Source organism: Labrus bergylta, chromosome 16, assembly GCF_963930695.1.
Source record: "Labrus bergylta chromosome 16, fLabBer1.1, whole genome shotgun sequence".
NCBI classification, from domain to species: domain Eukaryota; kingdom Metazoa; phylum Chordata; class Actinopteri; order Labriformes; family Labridae; genus Labrus; species Labrus bergylta.
The window spans coordinates 14,054,112-14,077,558 of record NC_089210.1 but is presented as its reverse complement, the minus strand read 5'-3'; the positions used below and the strand labels follow the sequence as shown (position 1 = coordinate 14,077,558).

General features: G+C 38.6%; 1 protein-coding gene across 1 annotated transcript; it reads right to left on the bottom strand.

Annotated features, from left to right (window-relative positions):
• Positions 1-8,371: 8,371 nt before the first annotated feature.
• On the bottom strand, positions 8,372-23,226 carry gng13b (guanine nucleotide binding protein (G protein), gamma 13b). The gene is made up of 3 exons (XM_020655088.2): positions 22,783-23,226; positions 15,378-15,504; positions 8,372-11,433 (listed from the first exon to the last, which is right to left on the bottom strand). The coding sequence occupies exons 2-3, from the start codon at positions 15,473-15,475 to the stop codon at positions 11,328-11,330; spliced, it is 204 nt and encodes a 67-aa protein (XP_020510744.1). The 5' UTR covers positions 15,476-15,504; positions 22,783-23,226; the 3' UTR covers positions 8,372-11,327.
• Between the last annotated feature and the right edge of the window lie 221 nt (positions 23,227-23,447).

Here is a 23,447-nt window from a genome sequence, read left to right as displayed (position 1 = left end):
ATAAAAACCTTTTTAATCATCTCCAAAAAAAGTTTAATGAAATTTTTGAACTCGTGTTCTGTTTTCATACTTGCACTGCCGCTACCAAATATTTCCTGCTATTGTCCTTATATCCCTGTTGTGAAAGTCACATGAAGTTGTGGTGAACCGAAGCGTGAAACTGCAGATAATGGTCAGATTGACTGCAAGTGAATGTGAGTTTTAACAATGTTGTTCACATTGAACAGAATTCGCTGCCTTACACTCTTACACCTACACTATAGTTGCCTGTATATGATGCTCTATTGGTGTGGATTCATGGCTGTAGTTCTAATACACATTGTAGTGACATCAACCCAGAAACAGTCACCATTACTGGAGAGTCCTCCTCATCATCCTCCTGCACGCTATATCCAAGCTGCTCCCCAATCTTAACCAAAGTGATGATTCAAGTTGGGATACCATGTCCATCATAGACATTCTCCTGCTGTACGGGACTATATATGTGACTGGGTCGCCTCTCAACCGGAAGGTCATTGACTGCTCATCCCTTTCAATGGCAGGAAAAGAAACTTGTCAACTGTCTTTGACTTTAGACAAGATTTTTGTTGTTTAATAGAACAATCCCTACTTGTTGCTGACAGAAAACAATGCTCCACCATAGCACCCAACCACAACCTCATTTTAGGACCAACATGCCCCTGAGCTCACAGGTCAGTACAAGCACATTTGATACTTACACAATGTGGGAGCTAGTGTATTTAAATTCCTACTGCATTAGCTGAAAACAAGAAATAGCACTTACTCACTGCACTGAGTTTAGGACATGAGCCAGGAGTTGTCAGATAAATGTGTTCAACCATACAGGCTATGTTGTGAACAGATTGACCTCGTGGTTAGACTGATGATCCTTTAGGCAAAAGGTCACAGATTTGACCTGTCACAGTTGTTGTGTTATTTAAGCCTGCTCGTCTCCCATTTTGAATTCCATGTTGTTGTGCATTACAACATTCACTAGTTTTTGTCATTACAGTCTGAGGTTATATTATGCCTAAATATTTCTACCTTGTGCATCTTCATACTACTACAACAATAATCTTTAAATTGGAGTAGTCTGATGTATTTTGCATAGCCTATATTAAACTGACAGAAATAGTAATTCACTTGTTACTTTGCAATATATAATTTAACTTACAAACAGAACCACAAGTATATAACATTTGGTGCACTTGTATAAATTAACCAGCCATCATTTTATAAATTATACTCATTCATACATAAGTATAATCAAACTGGGTAAATAAACTTGTGTCAACCTTGATATATAATCATGCACAAAGCTTTTTTGTTGCTTTGAAATTATTTTTGAAAGATATTTTGCTGAAATACTTCTGTTATTTGTAATGGAATTGTTCTGTAATACAATAGTGATAACTATTACTAACTGCAAAGTTGCTCCCTCAACTAAACTAACATTGTCCTGTTTATGATTCGTTATTCTTTCACAAAATCGTTCCATTGAAATTACAGATTTGTTTCATTATCTGTTTGATTAGATAGCTCAGGCTACACCGGGATTGAATTGTTGGACTGTGGGAACTTTGTCATAAAACATATTGCCATCTTGTTTGTTATATCCACACTTTTCTGACAGAATACTTTATCATAATATTTGGCAGCTATCTTTCACCACAAAAGCCTACCATCCCCCAGCGTATAATAGTTGCTCCCCCCCAACCAAATGACCTGACCTTATATCTGATCTGGCTGGGTTATGTGTATTGAGCGAGCAAGTTGTATGCTGGGTTATTATTGATTTTAGCGTTGAGCTTGGATTAATGTTGGGCTAATGGGAACGGCATTACTGGAGCTTGCAGTATTATATTTAACTTAACCAAAGAAAATGTATAATGAAAGCATCTAAATAAGAGCTAAGCATCTTGCTGAGAAGCTTTTGGCTTTTCAGGGTCTTTGTTAAGCTGTGAACTTTAAGCTTCCAGCTGATTCTTATCTACATGTCTGCAAGAACATCAGTTATAGAGTTTGAAATGTATTTGTGTTACTACCTTAATAAGTACTGAAACTTTGAGAAATGGTTTACATTTTGGGGAACAAATGTATTTGCTTTGTTACTGAGAGTAAGTCAGAAAGTTTGCAAACACTAATTTCTTTACTTCAACAGCTTCAGCAAGCTAGCTTAACTTAACACAAAAACACTGGGACGTTAAAACCGCTAGCCAGGTTTTAAGGAAATAAACTGTCACCTCAGCTCACTAATTTACTGTTTTATGTAGATGAAATATTGTGTGAAATATAGTGTTAACTTTTTAATATTAATGTTTAATCTTGTTTCTTAAGTCATCTCCGACAAACTCTGCATGGTGGTTTAAGGAGATCAAAGCTAACTAGCGTTTAGCTGCAGCTTCATATTTACTGCACAGTTTATTAGAGCAAACAAGTTATCTCATAAAGTCAAAATGTTTTGTAAAAATATAAAGTAATATAATTTTTGTCCAACAAATTGTGAACACAACATTTACACATCACTGTTGTACTAAGTAATATGCAAACCCCATGCTACCTCCTTAATTTGAACAATTATTTTTGGCCCATTTGTCCTAGTAATCACACTTTGTCGTACCTATAATTGCAAATACCAAAAACCAAATAAATTGCCTTGAAAGAGCTCAAATACTTCACAAACTGTGCTTAATGCAGCTAAGAGATGGCACTCACTTGAAAAACATTAGAGTTTCTTGACAGTTCCAGCTGGATAAAGCAGAGTGTTGTATGTCTCTGAGCTGTACCTCGGGTGGATTAACCCTTGCTGCGATAATGAGTGCTAATGGTAACCTAAAGTCCAGGGAATCCACTGCTCCCATCAGCAGATCAGCTCAATAAGCTGCAGGATCGGTCGGATAGAGACACACTTAGTTCATATCTTTTGAGAAACCTGAGGCAGAAAGAGACAGTAAACATTTGGAGTCGGGGGAGTTAGCTGGAAGGAAAAGCTGAGTGTTTTTAAATGCTAAAAATAGCCTTAATAAAGGAGAACAGATCTAAGTAAGTTCCTATGACACACAAGGTTGCCTTCAAAGCTGCCTGGAGTCTGTGGAATAAAAATAACAAAAATAAATCAGTGGATTGTTTTTCAAACACTGTCTGGCATTAAAATGTATGATAGCATGATACAACATCAGATTCTCTTTAGACTGCGGCTTACCAGCCTGGAAAGGTGCTTGGATCAAGATATTGTGTGGATAAAAAGGTTTATATATTACAAAGATGTCCCAGTACGGGCATACTTTAAATAATGTGCTTCCTAAGAGTGTTCAACACTTAAGACACCTACTCTATTTCTAATGCAAAGTCTTGTGTCTGACTCCTGATGGAGTGCTACTAATCTACATTAACAACAAAGAAGCTATCAACAAACACATACTGCCAGCTAATAACTACTGGCTGTGTGAGCTACACAAAAATATTTGTTATTATATTCATTGATTTTGGTTTCGGAGCAAAATCAGATTTGACAGACAAATTTCAGAAACAAGTAGGTCTAATATCGTATCCCATCAACTATCGTCAACAAAGTTTTTAAGGCTCTAGTTAGTCATAAAGGACATCCAGCCACAACTTGCTTCTGTGTGTGTTGTCTTTGTTTCCCAGTTGGACTGGAAACCAAAGAGCCAAAAGAGGGTTGTTATCTGCACTTAAAAGGATATTTTGGTAGATCTCTTGAAGCAAACTAAAGCCATTATGTTGAAAAGGCCTCTCAACCCTACAGTCGTGTTTGTATGCTATCTCCACAGGTTTATGGTTGATTTTACATGTCTGAGACAAACTACTAAACAATTTGTAATGTTATACACAAATTGAGCCCACGCACCTATTTAAAGACAGAACAGTGCATTCATGAGAGAGAGGGGGAGAGCGAGAAGGTCCCAGAAAGAGTGGATTAAAAGTCTCAGATTAGATGGCATGTGGTGACCTGAGCAGCACAGAGAGCAGTCAGTCTGGTGTGTGTGGTGGGTGTGAGCAAGAGAGAGATTATCACCACCAGCAGAATGTGCATTAGAGATTGGTTCAGGTCCCTTTTTATATAGACTGAGAGTGTGTTTGTGTGTAGTGTTGGGGGTGGATTGCTAATCCTAATCCACTCATCAATGTATGCTGAGGATTGACGGGCCCTAAGTGCATGTTTTGTGTTATCTATGTGCATCTGTGTGTGTATGGTGTATGTAGGTATATGAACACATGTCCATCTGAACCAGAGAGTATTCAAATGGTTGCATGAATGTGCATATGCATGTCTATTGGTATGCACATTTGCGTATACTCCTGTGTGCACGAGCGTGTAATCTGAGAGTGAATGGGGGGGTTAGCGGGCCATTAACCGATGCATTAGCCCTGACTGAAGAGAGACTGAGGAAGCAGTGAGGAGAGTGATGGTGGTGGTGATGTGTATACGTGTGGGTTTGTGTGAGGGTGTGTGCTTGTGTCGAGGAAAGCCGATCGTTTGAGGATTTCAGGGCGAAAGGGACAATGGGGGTGAGGATTTAGCATCAAGCATGAGGGGGATTGAGTGCATTAGCGAGTGCATGTGTGCGTGTGTGTCAGTGTGTGTCGATGGGATTGAGGGGACATGACCCATAAAAAGCAGACAGACACACCCTGAGCAATAGTCAGCTGTCTTACTATTCCCTTTATTTGTATTAAAAATATACCCATACAGTTACTTTGACACAGATTTAACAGACCAGTGTTAAAAATGTAATCTGTACATCAAATGAAAAGCTAGATCCTTAGACCCCAAAAGATAAGTGAATCACTTACAGCCTCAGTTTGAATTGTCATCCAAGCTTTGAAGTGTTGTGCATTTGTTGCATGTATTACTCTCCTGTACCATTGTGTTGATGTGTATAAAAGTTGAAGCTCCTGCTCTTTCTTGAACATTACACACTTAATGTTAATGATGATGATCATGATAAAGATCGTGATATTGATGAAGGTATTTAGGATGGTTATGTTTAGAACTCTCATGAGAAGCTGTCGTTGTTGTTGTTGATGATCATTTATTAACTTCATTTTTATTTCTAAAAGAGCTTTGCATCTGTGCACTGCCTGTCAGAACCTGTCCAATCAGACTTGACGCACTTCGTTAATGATGTTGTGTACTCTCAAGATCCTTGCTTGTGTTGTACTCACTCTCTAATGAATGTCTCGTTGGACAAAAGTGTGTGCTAAGAGAATTGTAGAATTGAAGAATTGATGTCTGATTTTCAGAGTTTTTCTTGAATTATTTTCTCAGTCCAAAGTCATAAACTTGCATTGTTAGTCCTAAACCTCAGTTGAAGACTGCATCTCTTGAGACCAAATTATGCTTGTATTAGAAGTAATCAGTATTAAAGGTAGTCAGTAGAGTCAGTAACTTGAAAATAAAATATAGACTTATACGAAAGTGATTCTGCTCAATCATCACTCATGGTCCTCCATACATGTGTGGTAGAGACTGTGTCTGCAGCGACACTTACACCTGTACTTTGATGACTCGTGTTGTTTCTGGGTGAGGAGCTGGTGTGTTTCCCCCAGCCAATCACAGCCTGCAGGTGATCTTAGGAGCGGATACAATTCAGCGATTGAACGCAATTCATACCAGCGAATATGACTGACGTGGACGTAGTGGCAAAGAAAATAAAATCACAGTGAGGCTAACCGCTAAGTGGAAAAGCTTTTCTAAAACGAGGGTGAACCTTGTGTGGGCTTTAATCTGTGGATGGGGAGTGCGTCTGCTTTCTGTTAGCAGCTGTCAATCACCGGTGGTTAACTTGTGCTAGTGTGTGGTTGCAGTGTAGATACAAGCAATAAAAGTACACTACGTTCGCAGTAAGTGTGCACTTCTGGTGGTGATGAGCCCAGAAGGAGCATGTTTGAATGTTGCTGCAACAAACATTTCTACTGACTCTACCTTTAAATGGTTATCTTGTAGAATGCAAGTATGTAAGTTAACTTTCATTATGTTGATTGTCAAAATGGTTCTTAGATGAACATTTTTTTCCCTAAAAGATGGGTAATGCTGGTCGGTGAAAAAGTTCTTCAAAAGAGGTAGAAAACAGTATTTATACTCTATTTAACTGATACATTAAATAGATGAACAGTTGGAATTAAATTTGTTTCCTTCTGGGTACACTGATATTTGGTTTAGTTTGTTCTTGATAACCTATTTTGTTCCTGTCTTATCTTCTTTGTTTTTTATTATTATTTTATCACATTGCACATGTCCTTTAAATTGTGACCAATCACATATCCTTAAGTGAATATGTGCACTTCTTAAACAATTTAGGTTATACAACATAGAGCCTATTTCACATAATTTCTTGAAAATTCTTATTTTTATTAATATCTTATATTATTTCATTCTTTTTTCAGTTACCTCTTTGAAACAATACAAAAACTAAGGGATTTTTTTAAGAAAGCTTACCTAGCATCAAACATGATTCTGGTTCAAATCTTGAAGTGTTTAATAGATTACGCTGCTGTGCACAGCAGTTAAGCACGTTGTACACAGTAGTTTATGTTGCTTTATAGACTTTCCTTAGAGCACACTTTGGTTTTGTGATTTGAAAAGAAGTCAGTCAGAGATTGAAGAAGAAGAAGGTGGTCAGTGATAAAGAGAGGGAGAGATATTTAGGGACCAATAGGCACTGACAGAGTGAAGTGAGAGCCCTCCATGTCTGCTGTTTTCTATTATTCATGAGTTACAAGAAGCAGTGGAGGGGAAGGAGGAGAGGAGATTGCAGCTTTTCGTCAGCCCCTCGAGTGTGGCCGCCTATTGGACCATCTGCCTCCTCTTCTTCTACCTTCCATCTTTCAGTCTCTTTTATTGTCTCTCTGGGCTTCTTTTCTTTCAACATTTTGGTCTCCCTTCTCTTTCAGATTCAAAAAAATAAGTGTTGCATAGCCTACATAGCCCAGAGAAATAGATGTCCGATGTAGCCAGAAAAAAACAGTTTACAAGTAAACAATCTGTAAAACGTTTGGTCAACTTAAATTCAGAATATTATAATTAAGCAACAAGTACAAGGGTAGAAATGAGGGGCCCAATGCCAAGAACCTGAAGGACATTCATGATAAGACTGTAAGGGCCAATATTATTAGTTTCATTTCTAACACTGATTTTCAATTACAAAAAGCATTCAGTTGTTTAGCTAACATATCTCAGAAGCATAGTTAGATTTAGTGACATTTCAAACCTTTTTTTCTCAAGTTGACTAGCAAACTTATTCAGACTGTTAGCATTTTTTTTCAGTTTCCATGATCTGCCTTTATATGACATCGATGAGCACTTACTGATTCCAACCAATCCAATGCTTTACACAACTGAATGTGCTTAGATAGTGTTTATACACCAATCACTGTGACATTTCACCAGGTAACTTTTAGCAAGCTGGTGCTAGCTACTTTTCCTGCCAACTTTCGGCAACTGGTTGCTCAAGGAGGTTGCTGTTTAAGACTACAAAGCCATAAAACAGTACTTTCTATTGCCAACACACATCAAAAAGACAACAAGCAGAAGATTAGGAAGAATTTGAAAGCTTTTTTTTTTTTTACAAACATTAGCTGGAAAGGCAGACTTTCTATTAGCATTTGGGCTAACATTCCCCTGAAGCTGAGCTCTACAGTACATAACTGAAAATCTGAGGTGTAGCTTCCCAGATTAAGAAATGTGGCAAACAAAGACACTAAAAATGTCATGGCTATAGCATTTTTGCTTCATTGGGGAAAAGAAGGTGATAGTTTAAGAAATGATAGCCAGGAAGCTGCTTGCAGGATAAGTGGCTAACTGGCTAAGAGTATGACCATGTACGCTAATGTGGTCTTAATGAATATTGACAATTTAACAGAAGTTGCTTATTTTGAACAGTTGACATTTAGCTATTTGAACAGTTGACATTTAGCTATTAATCTAATTTGCCTCGTGGAGAAAACTCAACCAGCCATCTTTGCACCATGCATTTTTTCACGGCTAGAGCAGCTATCTTTAGTATTTTCTGAAACCTTTGAGTCTGTACCTTTTTGTTTTTCGTATCATAGCTTGATACTTAATTAGTCATTTTCTGATTAATCAAAGGGTTATTTACTTTTAGTTTTACAAATCTACTTCACTTATGTCATTTACAATGAACACAGAATGTGGGTTTTCCAACAAAATAAAGGTTATGGTCATATGTCAGATCATTTCTGCAAGTCAACTGCACAACCTTCTTTGGCGCTTATTATGTCCATGCAATTATTTTTGTATTTGTGTCTGTAACTTAGTTATGCTACGTCACTTTAATTTCATGTAGCCTATATACGTATATCACAAAAAAAAACAAGCAAGACACCCAGCTGTCTAAAAATCTTCTACTTTATTCAATCAGATAAATGTTTTTGTAAAACATTCAATACAAAATGATGTTTCATTTATTGCTCATTGTCATCTTTACACTAAGACTTGATCAGATGCATAATATTTTTTTTCCAAATCACTCTCACAAGTAATATGTTGCTAGATATTTAGACAAGTTTTGAAGCTGTCATTATAATAGTAATGGCATACATACATCCATACATACGCACGTTCAGATTATATAAAAACAAAACAAACAAGTGAGTAAAGTTGCTGAACAGAAAACAGACAAGGGACAGGTGGACTCAGGAATCCTCTCATGTACAGTTGGCCCTCACTCAGGACCATGTGAGACTACAGCTGACAGCATGCATACTGTTTTTTATTAGTTTTTAAGAGCTTAAAAAAAGTTGAAACCTTTGAATCATAAAATTGCATTGAAGGGGGAAATAACTGTAAGCCTAACACTAAAGAAGCTACATACCTGAGACTAAAACAAAACAGTTCTTTGTACCATTGAAGCCGTTTTAAAAGTCCCCATACATGCATTTATGTTAAAATTACAATGCTGTATTTTTAAAACAAGCTTCTGCATCATTCAATCATGTCGAAACCTAAACTTTTAATTTAAAATAGACCATAATGTCAAAAATCATGGACATTATGTCTCACAATGCTTCTCAAAGAACAATGGGACTTCTAAAGTGACTCTATTTGGAGTTGTCATCTTGCATATACAGTATGCTTGACATCCTAAGTTTATTGGCCACACAACCGGTACAGTTTTATAACTGTATTTTTTTAAATTAAGTATGAACTATGTCAGTGTGATTGGATGGAATCTTTGCTCTTCAGACATGTTTTACAAGTAACAAATGCAGCTCTTAGATGGCTGCAACCATGTCTGATAATAAAAACAATGTATTAGCTTGTAAAAGTCCGTCTTAATGTTATAATTGAGTTTACAGAATTGGAAAACACTTTCATTTACACAATGTAGAACTTAAATCATTCAAGCACCGATTAGCCTTTAGGGAAATTAGTCATTTTGAAAAAAATAATTATAGAATGAGACTCATTACAGTACTGAGATGATGTGAGGTTCCCCTGTCCCAAGTCATTTAGAGAATCCCACATCCTTGCCACTCCCCTCCTCATACACATTCCTACTAATAAGGGTGTGTGTGTTTTGTCCATCTGCTCGGCCTCAGACCTGCCTGTGTGTGTGACACAGCTACTTGTGTGTGCATGTACATGCTTCATGATCTGCATGGGAGCGTGATGTCCAAATTTCTGCACTTAAAAAAATATGCGCACATAAAAAACACACAGTTGCATGCATGCACACACAAACCAGTTCTGAGGTTAGCATAGTCATGCCATATATTTACATTCTCTGTTTAAGGAAACTGTGTACAAGGCAGTCGTAGATGATGATCTGACAAGATGTAATCGATTTTTGGTCATTTTCTGTTTTTTCCTTTTGAGGTGGGATATGAGGAAGAGGAATGCAGACGTAGTAAGTAAAGCTAAGGTGAAGGAAGGTTGTCATCAATAAATAAATAAATAAATAAACTAAATATTGATCAATAAGTTAATAAGTTAAAGGGGTTTGTCTGTACATGTGTGGAGCGCTATTGTGGAGAGCGATAGTGTGCTTGCATGGGTTGTTTGCATACTGAGCGGATGGGTTTTGTGTGTTGTCCTCAGGGGTTGTAGCTGAGAAAGAGAGTGAGCAGTATAGTCATCCCCCCAGAGACGGATAGCTTCATTCTGCACTGACAACACACAAACAGAGCTGCTATGACACTTTCAGACCAAAAGACACTGAAGCAAAACAACACTGGTTGCAGATCTCATATTCAAAAAGTGATAACCATGCTATGCCGGATGTGTGAAATCAAAACTATGTATAAAAAAAACGGTCACAATGAGTCACACAAAGGGGATTGCTGGGAACTAAAAAGTCTAATTTTGCTGTTGTGGAGAATTGGTTTCCCTCCTAGATCATGCATGTACTTTCAGTCTCTATGCAAGCAGACATTTAACGCAGCATTCATCATGAATGTTAAAGTCAGAAACAACTAAAAACACCTAAGTCTTCCAACATGTTCAGGTACAACACTCGGTTATGCCAGCTAGTTACGGTAGTTTACAGTTAGTTACACTCTAGATAACCCTTAAACCTATTTCTATTTAGCAAGTCCTCTGCATTTATCTTTTCATCTGAAGAAAACTTTGCTGTGTAACATTGCCATGATGTCTTGAATAACTCTCTGTTTTTCATTATTCATATATGCACCATAACAGCCTGTTAAAATGTACAATTAAAATTCAATTTCATACGTGACAAAGGTGATATTATGTATGGGGCAGGGCAGTACATATAGAAGTTGCATTAAATTTGGAAGTGAACTTATGCATGTCACTTTGAAGAATTCCCTGCTGCAGATCTACAGTCAGTCTGCTGCCTGGAAGAATGTGACTCTACAGTTTATGACAACTTCTTTGCGGGTGGGTGGAAAAAAAACGTTTATGGCGATATTGATAAAGAGGAAAGTAAGCTTGTGACTAGCAGCTGCATAAATAAGTCATCATACTGTATATCCATATAGAGAAAGGTAATAAGAGTATTGATCATCGTCATCACATATCATAGTAATGATGCATCACCGTGGCAGGTATAAACTTGCAGTGAACATGTGGCAGTCAGGGAAGATCCCAAAGTTTTGCATGAAGTTGGGTGAGTGTGTTTCTTTGTCAGTGTGTGTGTTTCTGTGCCATTGTTGGGGGTGTGTGTTCAGGACGTTTTGGGTAATCATTTGTTGTACATTCAGTGTGAGAGGTTAGGATGCGCTGTCTGGCCGTGGGCCATCAGGGTTGGGTTCAGGGACGATCTGTAGGCCTGGTTGTGTGTTGGTCAGATGAAGGGTCATGGCGGGGTTGGTGGTTTCTTCTAGAGAAGGATGCACTTTCCTTTCTCCACCCATGGGTTGTTCTTCATCAGCTCTGGGTTCAGGAAGGGATCCTCTGGGACGCCATCCTCTATCCACTTCACCAAGCTTTGTGGAGAGACACAGAGGGACAGAGACATATTTCAAATTCCAGAAGAAGTGTATCGCCCACAATCCATCCCCTTTCCTCGTTTTTCTATTTTTCCATAAAAGGCAAGATGGGAATCTGAGCAACCACAAGCCATAAGTCAAAAACTGACATTAACTCCTGCAACTGTACTCTGTTCTTATTATTGCTTCTTTCACATGGATGAAGGCATATAACTACAAGATGGAGTGCTGTTGTACTGAATAACAGCTCTACAGCCTATATGCCTATATGACTGAATCACAGCACTGAAGTTATTCTTTATAACAGCATTCCCTCTGGTTAATTGAGTATAACTATATGTATATACTGTTTTAAATAATTATTCTAGAAATAAATGTGGGTGTGCAGATTGCTATTAATTTCAGCTCAAAATTAATGAATTATATATTTATGTCAAATGTTTTCTAAAGTGTAGGTTTTAATTTATTGAATCCTGAAAGGAGAACTGCACCTGGTGTGTCCCTTGTTTATGTCTGTCTGTAAAAAGACAGCATAATGTTGCACCAACAATTTTTGATTATTTTATCTAGATGCCATGTTTTGTTTTGCGGGATGAACAAGCTTTGGAACATCTCATTGTAAAGTTCTTAAAGTTTATAAAGGTTAAAAATAATGCATGCTTGACTGACAATGCTGCCAATCATTAGTGTATACAATCTCTTCTGTCCTCACTTAATTTTACTGCCCTATCGTCATCAATATGTACAGTGTACCCATACCTATTCTTAAATATATACAGAATACCTGCTTGTATGTGCTTAAACATCAATCAGAACTACATGTTATTGGCTCCCCATTAGCGTTCATTACTTTTTTCACAAAAAATATGTCATTGTCATTTTTCTGCTCGCATCAAAAGATTGTTTGATATTAAAGGGGTCATATTATGCTTTTTCTTGTTTTATATGCTCTTTCGTGTGTTTTCCATGTATCCTGTGCATGTTTAGGCACATCTATGTGCAAAAATATGCGGTAACGCAGCTTCTCCTACGTCCTCCTGTTAGCTGTAGCATTAGCCGCATGTAACGCTCGGTTCTAGCCCCCCTCGAAAAAAAATTGCCAGTGTGACGTCTTGTCAGTGTGACATCACTGATCTAAGCCCATTGGCTCGTTTTGGCAAGCCCAGCAGCTCATGTTGCAGGCCCGTTAACTTCTGTAGCACGCCCACGATATGCCGTAGCCTGCGGTAGCACAGTAGTGCTAAGGTGCTAATGTTTATGCTCCGCTCGGAGCCAAAGTGGCTGCATTCCCAATATGGTAAAATGGGCGTGACATTTCCGAGAACCGTGCTGAGCGACTGACCAATTACGGCAGAGCCGACAGGCCGACCAATCAGATCAGACTTGGCCCACGTGGGGACTTTGAACGTGGGCACTTCAGAGCCTTAGAGAGAGAGTCAGAAGTGAGCCGGTGCATGGAGCGGCAGTACATGAAAACAGACACTTTTTTCGAACTTTAGCTATTGTGAACATACTTTAGTAGGTACATAGATTAAATATACGAACCCCAAAAAGGGCATAATATGACCTCTTTAACATTCTCCGTGACCATTGGATTAGATAAATTAAAGCTGGTGAAAAGAAAGCAAAGGAGTGTATATCCAACAATATCCTATTATTTTGTAAAGAAAAAACTTCCCATCATTTTCTGAAGAAAAACAATACATTTTCTTAAAAATGAGAACTAATTGAACTAATAGATAAACCGTGTATCGCCTCATAATGAAAATTGGTTCAACCTCTTTCACTTGGGATATAGTCTTTCAACATGTTTTGAATCATATATAATTAACTATAATTGCCTAAACACCTCCTTACAAGGTAATGAAAATCGAAACAACAAACTCCTAAGTGTACCAAAATGCTTTTTGTTCAAGAATTTAAAAATAAAATATATTATTTAATTTCTCAAATTTAACTTGTTAAGATATACGTTTCAAATGACACCACTTGAAATTCAGTTTGTTATCCTTAAAGTAACAACACTTTTCTAGTGAAACAATTCATTCTTCTTCTTCATTCGCTGCTTCTCCTATTTATTCAATATTTCTCAAGAGTTTCTATACACTGACCATTAATACTTCAGAGCTCAATATGAAAAACATCATCAGTCAAAAGACCATCCTCTCACACATTGCTGATGAAGCCTCACATGAAGTGATTCTTCTAAGTTTCCCTGATTGACTCTTCATCAAGCAGCTCCGCAGTTAGACAGACGAAGGAGAGACAGAACGAAGTGATGGCTGTGGCTCTGCTTTAGAGTGCGCTGTGTCTGTGTCTCATGTTTTATCATTGAGGAGAAGGCTATAAGCTGTTATTTACAGAATCATAGAACTCAATACGGATACTAAATGCTTCTTGAGTTATTGTTGGTGGTGAATAATTGAATAAACCACTAAATACTTGAGTTGCCTTGCTAACAGATGCTGATTGAACAAATAGTGGTTACAATTGTCCGTTGCTACACTGAGCTGAAGAAGTTTAAAAGCCTTTTTATTTTTTGTTACAATGGATATTGGAAGATCCCAAAACTATGCAGTTAAATATTAACTTCATCATAATTATTTTTTAAAAACATACTGTGAGGCGCCGGTGGTGGAGTGGTTAGCGAGCTCGCCCCATGTACTGAGGCTACAGTCCTCCAAGCAGGCAGCTCGGGTCCTAAACCATCCTGTGGCTCCCTTCATGTCATTCCCCACTTTATCTATCCTCAATTTCTGACTCTATCCACTGTCCTGTCTCTCACATAAAAAATATTTTAAAAAACTTTAGTAAGAATCTATTTTAACTTAAAGATATAGTCAGTAGCTTTTTCCTAAAAATTAAAATACAAAACTAATGTTCGCTCAAACAACACTTATAGGCCTCCATACATGTGTGTTGGCGACTGTGTCTGCTGAGACACTGTCCTCTGCCTGTATTGTGATGTTTTGGTTTACTCTGGACATTTCTGGGCAGGAATTGGATGTTTCCCCCAGCCTGACAGTAGGCAGGTGTGTTTGGGAGTGGATACAATTCAGCGATTAGATGCCGTTCAAACCAGCGAATATTGCAGGTGCAGACATGGTGGCAAAGAAGAGAAAATATAATCATAGTGAGGTAAAACGCCATAAAGCCATACGGCCATAATGGTCGTTCCAAAACGAGGGTGAACCTTGGGTTGACTTTCACCAGACCCCGGGTTGGCCTACTTTCTGTTGGACACATATTTGCTGAACACCGGTGGTCAGCTTGTGCTAGCTTGCAAAATGATTGTCTTTTCCATTACAACACATGTTCACAGCTAGCTTGCAGCGGGCGTGCACTTCTGGTAACGATAAGCCCAGGAGGAGGTAAGGGGTCCAGTTTGAATGTTGTGTTTAAAAGCTGCAACCAACATTGCTAAAGATTCTACCTTTAATATTGTTAGGAAAGATAGATTGTTCCTTGAAATAAAAACACCGCAATTATGATGCTTATCATAATTAGCCCATTTTAGTCATTTATGTGTTAGCATCAATTTAATGAACTTACCGTAGATGTTGTGTTGCTGCTTGTAATTGCTAATGAAATGCACTTTTAATGAATACTCTTTTATATTAATTAATATTTCAAATGGAAATTAAATCTACACTAATTCTGATTAAACAAGGGATCTAGTGTACTTTTTTTATATCCCTTGTTAATACAGTAAGAACTCTGCTGGACTTTAAAACGTCTACAATATGCTAACAGATTGTTCCACTGTGTAAGTATAAAGCAACATTATTTTCTGAATCTTTAAGGTTTAATATTTTTCAGCCTGCTCTGTGTATCCGGCAACAGCAAAGCTATTTGATATTTGTCCTCAAAGCAACTTTTCACAATTGTTCCGGGGGGCTGAACTTGGATATTTTTAGAGCTATTGTGCACTAAATACTCACTCAGTCACTGTTTTGGAGGACTTTTCTCGTTTGAAGGCCAGTTGGTACTTGAGGCTCTCCACCTCCTTCTTCATCTGGGGCAGGTCCATCTCATCCATGGTTGCAGCTTGATGTAGGGCTTTCCTTCCTGCACAAAGCGAACAAGTCAGGGTTATTTTTGAACAGTACAAAATAGTGGGTAGCGGACTTGATATTGTACAACTGTGCCCTGCAGCAGCTTAGTGATTCCACCTACAGGAAGGGTGAAAAGAGGCTGTTAAATTCCCAGAGTACAAACGAGTGCTGCCAAAACAGGCAGACCCACTCAACACCTCAGGATACATTCAGTTGTCTCCTTTTGTGTCATTGGGCTACATATTTCCACTCTTGCTTGCATGAATATACTCAGTTTAATTACTTTTGCAACCTTTCACCTGCTGTGGTTTGATCATTTTACACCAAGACTCATGGCTGCAGACTAGAATACAAATACCTGAAGGGAGAGTAAAGAGGGAATATTTTGTGTCTAAGCCTCACAAGAGAACAAGGACAGTATGTTCTTCTGTGGAGAAAACAATATCAATCACCCAGTTTCTGCAGACGCTTGTTGAAAGGCTGCAATGTGAGTATATCACAGTTAGGTCAGTAATGTTTCATGAAACAAAAAGAGTATATTTTGTGCCTCTAAATAGGCAGGGTATTGGTAAGGCAATGAGTAAAGTAGACACTTGTATGTGTCATTTTTAACTGACGTGAGTGTTATTAATTGGTTAGGATAAGAGAAAGCGTTCAGTTTTTAGCGTAATACCCCACAACATTTTACAGCCAGCTATTCTTGCATCTCCTCAAGATTGACCATTACAGGAAAACTTGTGCATTGTTCTTTGAACTGTTAAACAAAAACCTGAGCCACTCATCCATCACAATATAATAACTGCTCTCTCCACAGCCTGCACCAGTAACGTGCACTGTTACAGGTCCCATCCATTTAACCTGCACGGCAAGTCAGTAGAGGGGAAATGTTGGGCTGAGCTCTCTGGTCTCATAAGGTCCTCTGGATAGTTGTTTGGGACGGCTGACTGCTGTGGACATACCACCACTGAGTTTGTCTTGTTTGCTTCTATCCCATTTTTCAAGTGCTATTTAGGCAGATGGTTGTTCATCATGATTTTGGTTTTGCCCAGTTTCTGTCAAAGTCAAAGCTACAGTTAACTAACCCATCTTTTAACCCTATGCTTGTCATTGACATGAACGTGGTATCAGTCTTCTAATCTCACCATCAAAAATAAAGGCAATTGTGCATTTTGCAGAAATATTAAATCAGCATTTATGTACAATTAAGACAATCCAGTGAGGTTCACATCGTGGTCAAAATGATTAGAATGCTGTATTTTTGTGCCATAAAGGATCAGGAAAATAACATTATTAGATCTTTACAAAAGGAGTCTGAATTTTAACTCAGGATTCTACAGTCAAAAAAAGTCAAACATGCGTGTTGTCAACTATCTTATTGTCTTCCATCCCTTCTGCTGCATCCTTTTCTCTGTCTCTCTTGCTCCCTCCCTCTTACTCTCACTCCCCACCCACACATGTCCACTATGCCCTCTCAACAATACACTTTCCCTTGTGTGTGTTCCTTTGTGTTTATGTTCCTCTGAGTGTGTATGTGTGTGTGCTTGTGTGAGTCATTTGAGGATTCGGGCTGAGCAGAGTGCTTGTCTGGTCTGCACTCAGGATTGATCTCAGTGAGGTCCTTCAAACAGCAACAATGGTATTTTTAAAGCACATTAACTGATACTTGATATTATGCAATTGTCCTTCATGGCATTTTAGTGAGTGTGGGGGCATTGTGATACGGGAAAAAGCAGCACAGAATTCGTCACCTACTTCACATTATGGTCGGGATTCTAATTAAGCTCATAGACCATAACATTACAACAGACAATGATTGCATTCCTGATTCTTGACTTGTTTTTTAATGAAAGCAGTGTTCAAAGAATGTAGTTGGGAAAATTGGGAAAATATACGTTTGAAATTAAAAATGTCCTTTGATGTCACATTAAAAAAGTCAAGTTTTGTATCAGTATGCAGTGTTGAATAAATCGTTGAAAGTTTTGCAGGAAGCACTAATGCCTTGCTTAAGTTACATGACAGGATTGATGCCACTCACATGTTTGTAGGATACAAAAAAGCTTCAAAACCTCTAAAATGCTACTCTGAAAGTTTCCCCAACACTGTTGACCACTGTACACAGCTGTGTTTTTATGTTTCTTTTTATTTTAGGATCAAAACGCTAAGATCACCAACATTAAGGCAACCTTAAAACTTAACTACCAGTTATTTTTCTGCATGTATGAAGGATTATAGCTAATCAATCCCGCCTCGGAACAATTAAGAGCCCAGAATGCACATGAACTGTAAATGGCTGGCTGATTTCAACTAGATAACAGTGTTTTAATCTAAATGTCGTGCTCCCAAAGTACAACAATTACTGCTTTATACAAGCAATTCAAGAGGAGCCAAAAGGAAAATGTTGTTACTGTAGGCAGAAAAGGCGAGACATAGACTTGCAGACAGTAAGACTGTGACATATTTATAATTATATGAGGAGTGTGTACATAATGTGGGTCCCTTTGTGGGGTTAAAGAAAACACCAGGTGCAACATAACAAGTGTGTCTTACCAATATGAGACAGACAGATAGAGGCAAAGTGATGGCCAGATCAGGTCTTAGCAGCATCCTCCTGAGAAGACAGGAGGATTCAATGTTTCCCTCTCTCTGACGTTATCACTCATCTCCTTCCTCCCTATTTTCCCTCCATCCTGCTTTTCCTCCTTCCATCTTTTTCTCTTTTAAGTAAGCCCCCTCCATCTTTTTCAGAGCCTTTGCTTCCTTCAAGTCTCATTTTCTTGCCTATTTAAAATAAAAAATGTTCCTGTACAATCAATCTAATTCTTGCTCCTTTTGAATCTTTCCACACCTCAGTCTCTCTCACACGATCTTTCTGAAAGAAAAGTGTGGCGGTAAACCGGCGTTATTAGGTAAAAGGAACAGCTAGAAATTGATACGTACTTGTCAAAAAGGCTCAGAAAACAGTCTGAATCACTTATATTGATTTCATATTAGGTAACAGTAGCTTCAGTTATTTAACCCTTTAAAGGGTTCTTTTTAACCAAGTCTTTCATCTTTGATGTCCAAATTCATGAAGCTATTAGCTTAAATAGCTAGCTATGGTTGATAAACTTTGCTAGCAACAGAATTTAGAAACTTAATGAGTCTCATATAAAAAAAGTAATGTTTTTAAGGTACTTTTAAAGCTAACATTAACTGTTTCAGATACAGCTGAAAGGGATACTCTGCTAACACCAGTTCAGTAAACAAAATCAGTATACCAGTAGATTAAATTTAACGTAACTTTAGCTTTGCTGACTCTTGTATGATGGCTGCGAGAAAGACCCCTGTACAGTACCTTTTACTATTTCAAATTCTATTAATATCGTAGTGAGCTTAAGATTGCGCTTTCAACCAACTCGTGAAGGCAACAATATTATGCTGTTTAAAGGAAATAAACTTGTGACAGTTTATTTTTTTGAAATACTTTATTAATCCCTGAGGGCAATTCTGTATTGATTTAAACTTACATAACTGAATGTGTTGTCTATTTCACCAGTGATATCATGAATTTCTCGAACATGAAGATGTGTATCTTGTTTTAAAAAAGATTCCTCCAACATACAAAGTAAGCTAAACAGCAGTGTCTAAACCTACTCATGACGTTGTAAGCCAGCTAAGACAGATAAACTAAGCTAGCAATAGCAGTATTTCAGTTGACAAACTCTAAAAAGGTTAAGCATTATGTAACTGCGGCTTATAAGCCAAAGTCTTTTTGTCTGAATTGAAAAACAAGTGCATGTGTAAGACCTATGCCGGGAAGCAGGCACCTATGTTTCAAAAATGAAAATGCATTTTGAGGGTTGGCCTATATCTGCCACCTCTCTGTATTTTGCATTGACAGCTGAATTTATGACATCATTGCAGTCTGGCTGGCTTCTGCTCCACTGACTTTTAGTCTATACTTTATTAATTGATCTTTCTGTGAAGTGAGGTGTTTCCACAAATGATATTTTTGATATACCGTATGTGATTAAACTACTGTGATAAGCTATAAATAGTAAGCGTAATCAATGTGATGTTTGAAATAATGACACTCCTTTTTCTCCTTTCACTCGTCCATCCACCTGACTCTTTTCATTATTTTCTGCCCATTCTCTTTCATTTTTCTTTTCTTTTCTCTCTCCATCATTTCCATTGTCCTGTCTCCCTCTCCTTCTCAAATTACTCTATAGCTAGCATTTGCTTAGTAGCCACCCATGTTTAAACGTCTTTGTCTTCATCAACTCAGCCACCAGTTAATTAAATAAGTCAACTTTAAGCCTTAGGCACAACATGGTGTTAACATTTTGTGAATAAAGAAATGAAAGCAAACCATGTCCTACTCTGTGATGTTTAAATCTAAACGATTGGTTGCAGCAGGTTTCCTCTCTGCGGCATTCTCACCTTCTTCATTTCATTACTGGCTAGTAGCTGTTTTCCATCTGTCTCCTGCTGTCTTCCACAGATGCCTCCTAGCTAAGTGCTCCCTATCCCTTTTTCACGAATTATAATCAGTAAATCTTAGAGTCCACAAATAACAATCTTTTTTCTTTCCCTTCTTTCCCTTCAGGATTTACTCAAGTCAAATTTAAGTAATTACTGAAAAATCCTAAAAACAAAAATATGCACAGTGAAGTGTATTAAACACCAATGTACACTTTGTTAATTTATTATGGCATCCTAATGAAGTGACTATAAATCAGTCTTGTTAACCTTTTCTTTATCTGCTGTACCAAATCATATTCCCCTTTACCATTGGCTTTACATTGGCTGTGGTAGAAAGCACCACCCAATGCTCTACATAAAATATGACTTAAAACCAAAAATGAGTAAAAACCAGCGCATCACAGTCCTATTGGAAGTGGTCTCGTTTTTCTTAGTATTTATATGGCAATGATTCTGTCAAGTACTGATGTCAAAGGTCACTGTAACAATATATTCTAAACGTGTAGCGCCAACTTTCAGGAAGTGTCAGGAGAATAAATGTGGATTAACGGTCGAGGCAGCACTGTGTGGGGTTTGGCAGTGATTTGGGTGTGGATGCAGTGGTTACTGCGGCACATTTGCGGCTTTAAATCTAAACTGGGACACTTTGCCATGAAGGGATTGCTTCAAGATTATGCTCAGGTATCAGACGAAAGATGGAGAACGAGTTAATTACATTTGCTTTATTAAAAAAAGACTCTTTAAGATCTCCTAATCAACCCTTTTTTTCTCTACTTAAAGGCAATTTAGGCCACATTTAGCAGCTCCAGCTTTTGTCAAAGGTAATTATTGACATACGAAGCCTTTGAAATGTATTGTGCTGTCGAGGCTCGGCATGAAAAAGGCAGCTGTGTATTTGTATGTTTGTGCTGATTTGTAAAATATGTACTTTGGTGGGGACTGTGGGGGGTTGTTTTAGGGGAGGGTATGTAGGTCGCTTGGTGATTTGGGTCGAAAGCATCCAGAGATTAACCTCTACCCCCTGTCTCCTCCACTGTCTTCCCATCCTCGCACATGTACTGTATATGTGCATGTGTTTGTGGAGCAGGTGGCAGTTTGAGGGGAGCTGCTACCAGTGGTTAATATGTTGAATGGCTCTGTCTGGCTTCTATAATGATGGTGGAGAAAGGAGCTTCAAGGAGAAAACTGAAGGTGAAAGGGAAAGTTAAAAAAAAAAAAAAAGTGTTGAGTAAAATAGAAAAAGAAAAAAAAGAGGATATGTCAAATAATTAGAGAAAGGAGGAAAAACAGACAGATGAAGGAAACAGAGTGAGACTCTTCTTGCCTCTGTAGCTACTGCATTGTAAATAGAGACTAAAAATAGAAAGGAACAGGCAGAGCTGCTCTGACCAACTGAGAGAGGAGGCTAAGACAGAAAGAAGAGGCTCCTTGCTGTAATACGGAGAAGATGATGCTTCTCAGGATAATAAATACCAGACGCTGACAGTCAGTGTTTGAGCTTTTACAACAAGCTGATCTGTCCTGCACTTCAATGACCTCTGAAGGGACTGGGACCAGTCTAGCTTATATCATACCAGCACAGCCCTGGCAACGTGGGGAGATGTGCAGTCGATCAGATCCGATCAATACACGCCTGAACTGGACTGGATGTTTGTGGTATATCAGAACACAAAAAGGTCAGATGTTGTATTTCTACGACACAGGTCTCTCATCGTAAGGCGCCTAATCAGAGTTCTTTAATCAGGGTGTGTTCTCTTCTTGTGTCTGTTCCACTCCAGGGCAAAAAACAGGTAGGCCTATAAGAGGAGGAGTGCCACCTGAGGGGGAGGCAAAGGCGGTTGTCTCATTGGTATAGAACCTCTGTATTTTACAACTGCAGAGTGTCAAACTGATTTCAAAGTGACACAAAACGAAATATTACAAACAAAACAATTAAAAGACCCTCAAAAAAGACACACCTAAAGACTTGAAAAAATAAAATAAAATAACTACTTAGAGATGCCAAACAGCCACAAATATATGAACATTTAAAAAGTAAGAAAAAAAACCCATAATGATACAAAACTGACTTGCAGAGTGACACATTTCTATAACAGCACGGGAAAGGACTGCAGATGAAGCAGTGAGTTTCTGTTATGCGTTTTCCGTTTCATGATCTGCAATAAGGTTCTAGCAATTTGTAATTACAAATAGAATTTGAATTACTGATTAAGTTCCACATTAGAAAATGAAAAGTTCTGTTTTTGTCATTAACTAAACTCGTCCCTGCTCAGAGCCATCCTTAAACCAGGGGTCATGTGAAAAGAGATAGAGAGGGGGAATGAGAGATAGAAGGAGTCAGGGAGGAGACAGTGTGCAGAGGGGTAATTTAAGTTCTAAAATATTTGTAGGATCCATAAAGTGTGTGTGTGTGTGTGTGTGTGTGTGTGTGTGTGTGTGTGTGTGTGTGTGTGTGTGTGTGTGTGTGGGTGTGTGTGTGTCTCTGTGTGTGTGTGTGTGTGTGTGTGTGTGTGTGTGTGTGTGTGTGTGTCTAAGGGGGAATAGGCAGACAGTACAAAGTGTGAAATCCTCTGAAGTTGTTGCACTTTGAGGACTACTGATTACATACTTTGTATTTGAATCCAAATAATTATTTTTCCCCTCCATAAGTTACATTTCGAAATCCGTTCTTCGGGCCACTGAGATGCCCATCTTGAATCTATTTCGTGCATAACCAATGTTTGCTGCAGTAAGGCCTGTAATTAGGATATATGGGGAGTCCACGGAGTTATCATAGCATACACCTTAAGTATTCTGTATGTCTTGACTTAACATGAGCATCTCTTACCTTACTGATGCCGGTAGAGGCTGTTGCTCTTTCCAAGTCTGACCGGTGCAGTTAAACCAGAGAGGAGGACCAGGAGACAGCCGGGCCGAAGCAGAGATTGCGGATTTTATTTCCCAGCTATTGGATGAATAAAAGAAGACTTAATATCCGTAGACTTTTGTTTATCTCGGGGAGACGTGCGCACTCTCAGTATCAAGGATAAAATCCGCAGTCTCCGGAGTAAAACAGACGATGACGACCAGTCTGAGTCTGAAGGAGTCTCTTCGTAACCGTTAGTCTGGCCGATTCGTTGTTGCTGAAGCTGCTCGAGAATTAGGGGGGGTGATAGGCTATAGGACGTGGACAAGTTAACGAGCTGGTCCGGTGCGCACTCCGCCGTTCACTGCCTGCTCCTCTGCTGGGATCCTCCTATATGAGCGTCTCATGTGTTTGTGTGAGTCAGAGAGAGAGAGAGAGAGAGAGAGAGAGAGAGAGAGAGTTCCCCGAGGATGTATTTAGAGTTGCCCAGGCGAGGGGAGGGAGGGAGTGAGGAAAGAGGGGATGCTGTGTGTGTGTGTGTGTGTGTGTGTGTGTGTGCGTGCGTGTGTGTGTGTGCGTGCGTGTGTGGGTTGGGGATGACTTAAGCAGGTAACAATTGAGGAAAAGAGGACTTCAAATTGTCTTCA

What these genes read in the sequence shown, in the direction of transcription:
- gng13b (XM_020655088.2), bottom strand. Translation starts at nt 15,475, where the DNA reads ATGGATGAGATGGACCTGCCCCAGATGAAGAAGGAGGTGGAGAGCCTC. An exon ending in TCCTCCAAAACAGTGACTGA is followed by an intron (nt 11,434 to 15,377) that starts GTGAGTATTTAG and finishes CTCTCCACAAAG; the next exon opens with CTTGGTGAAGTGGATAGAGG.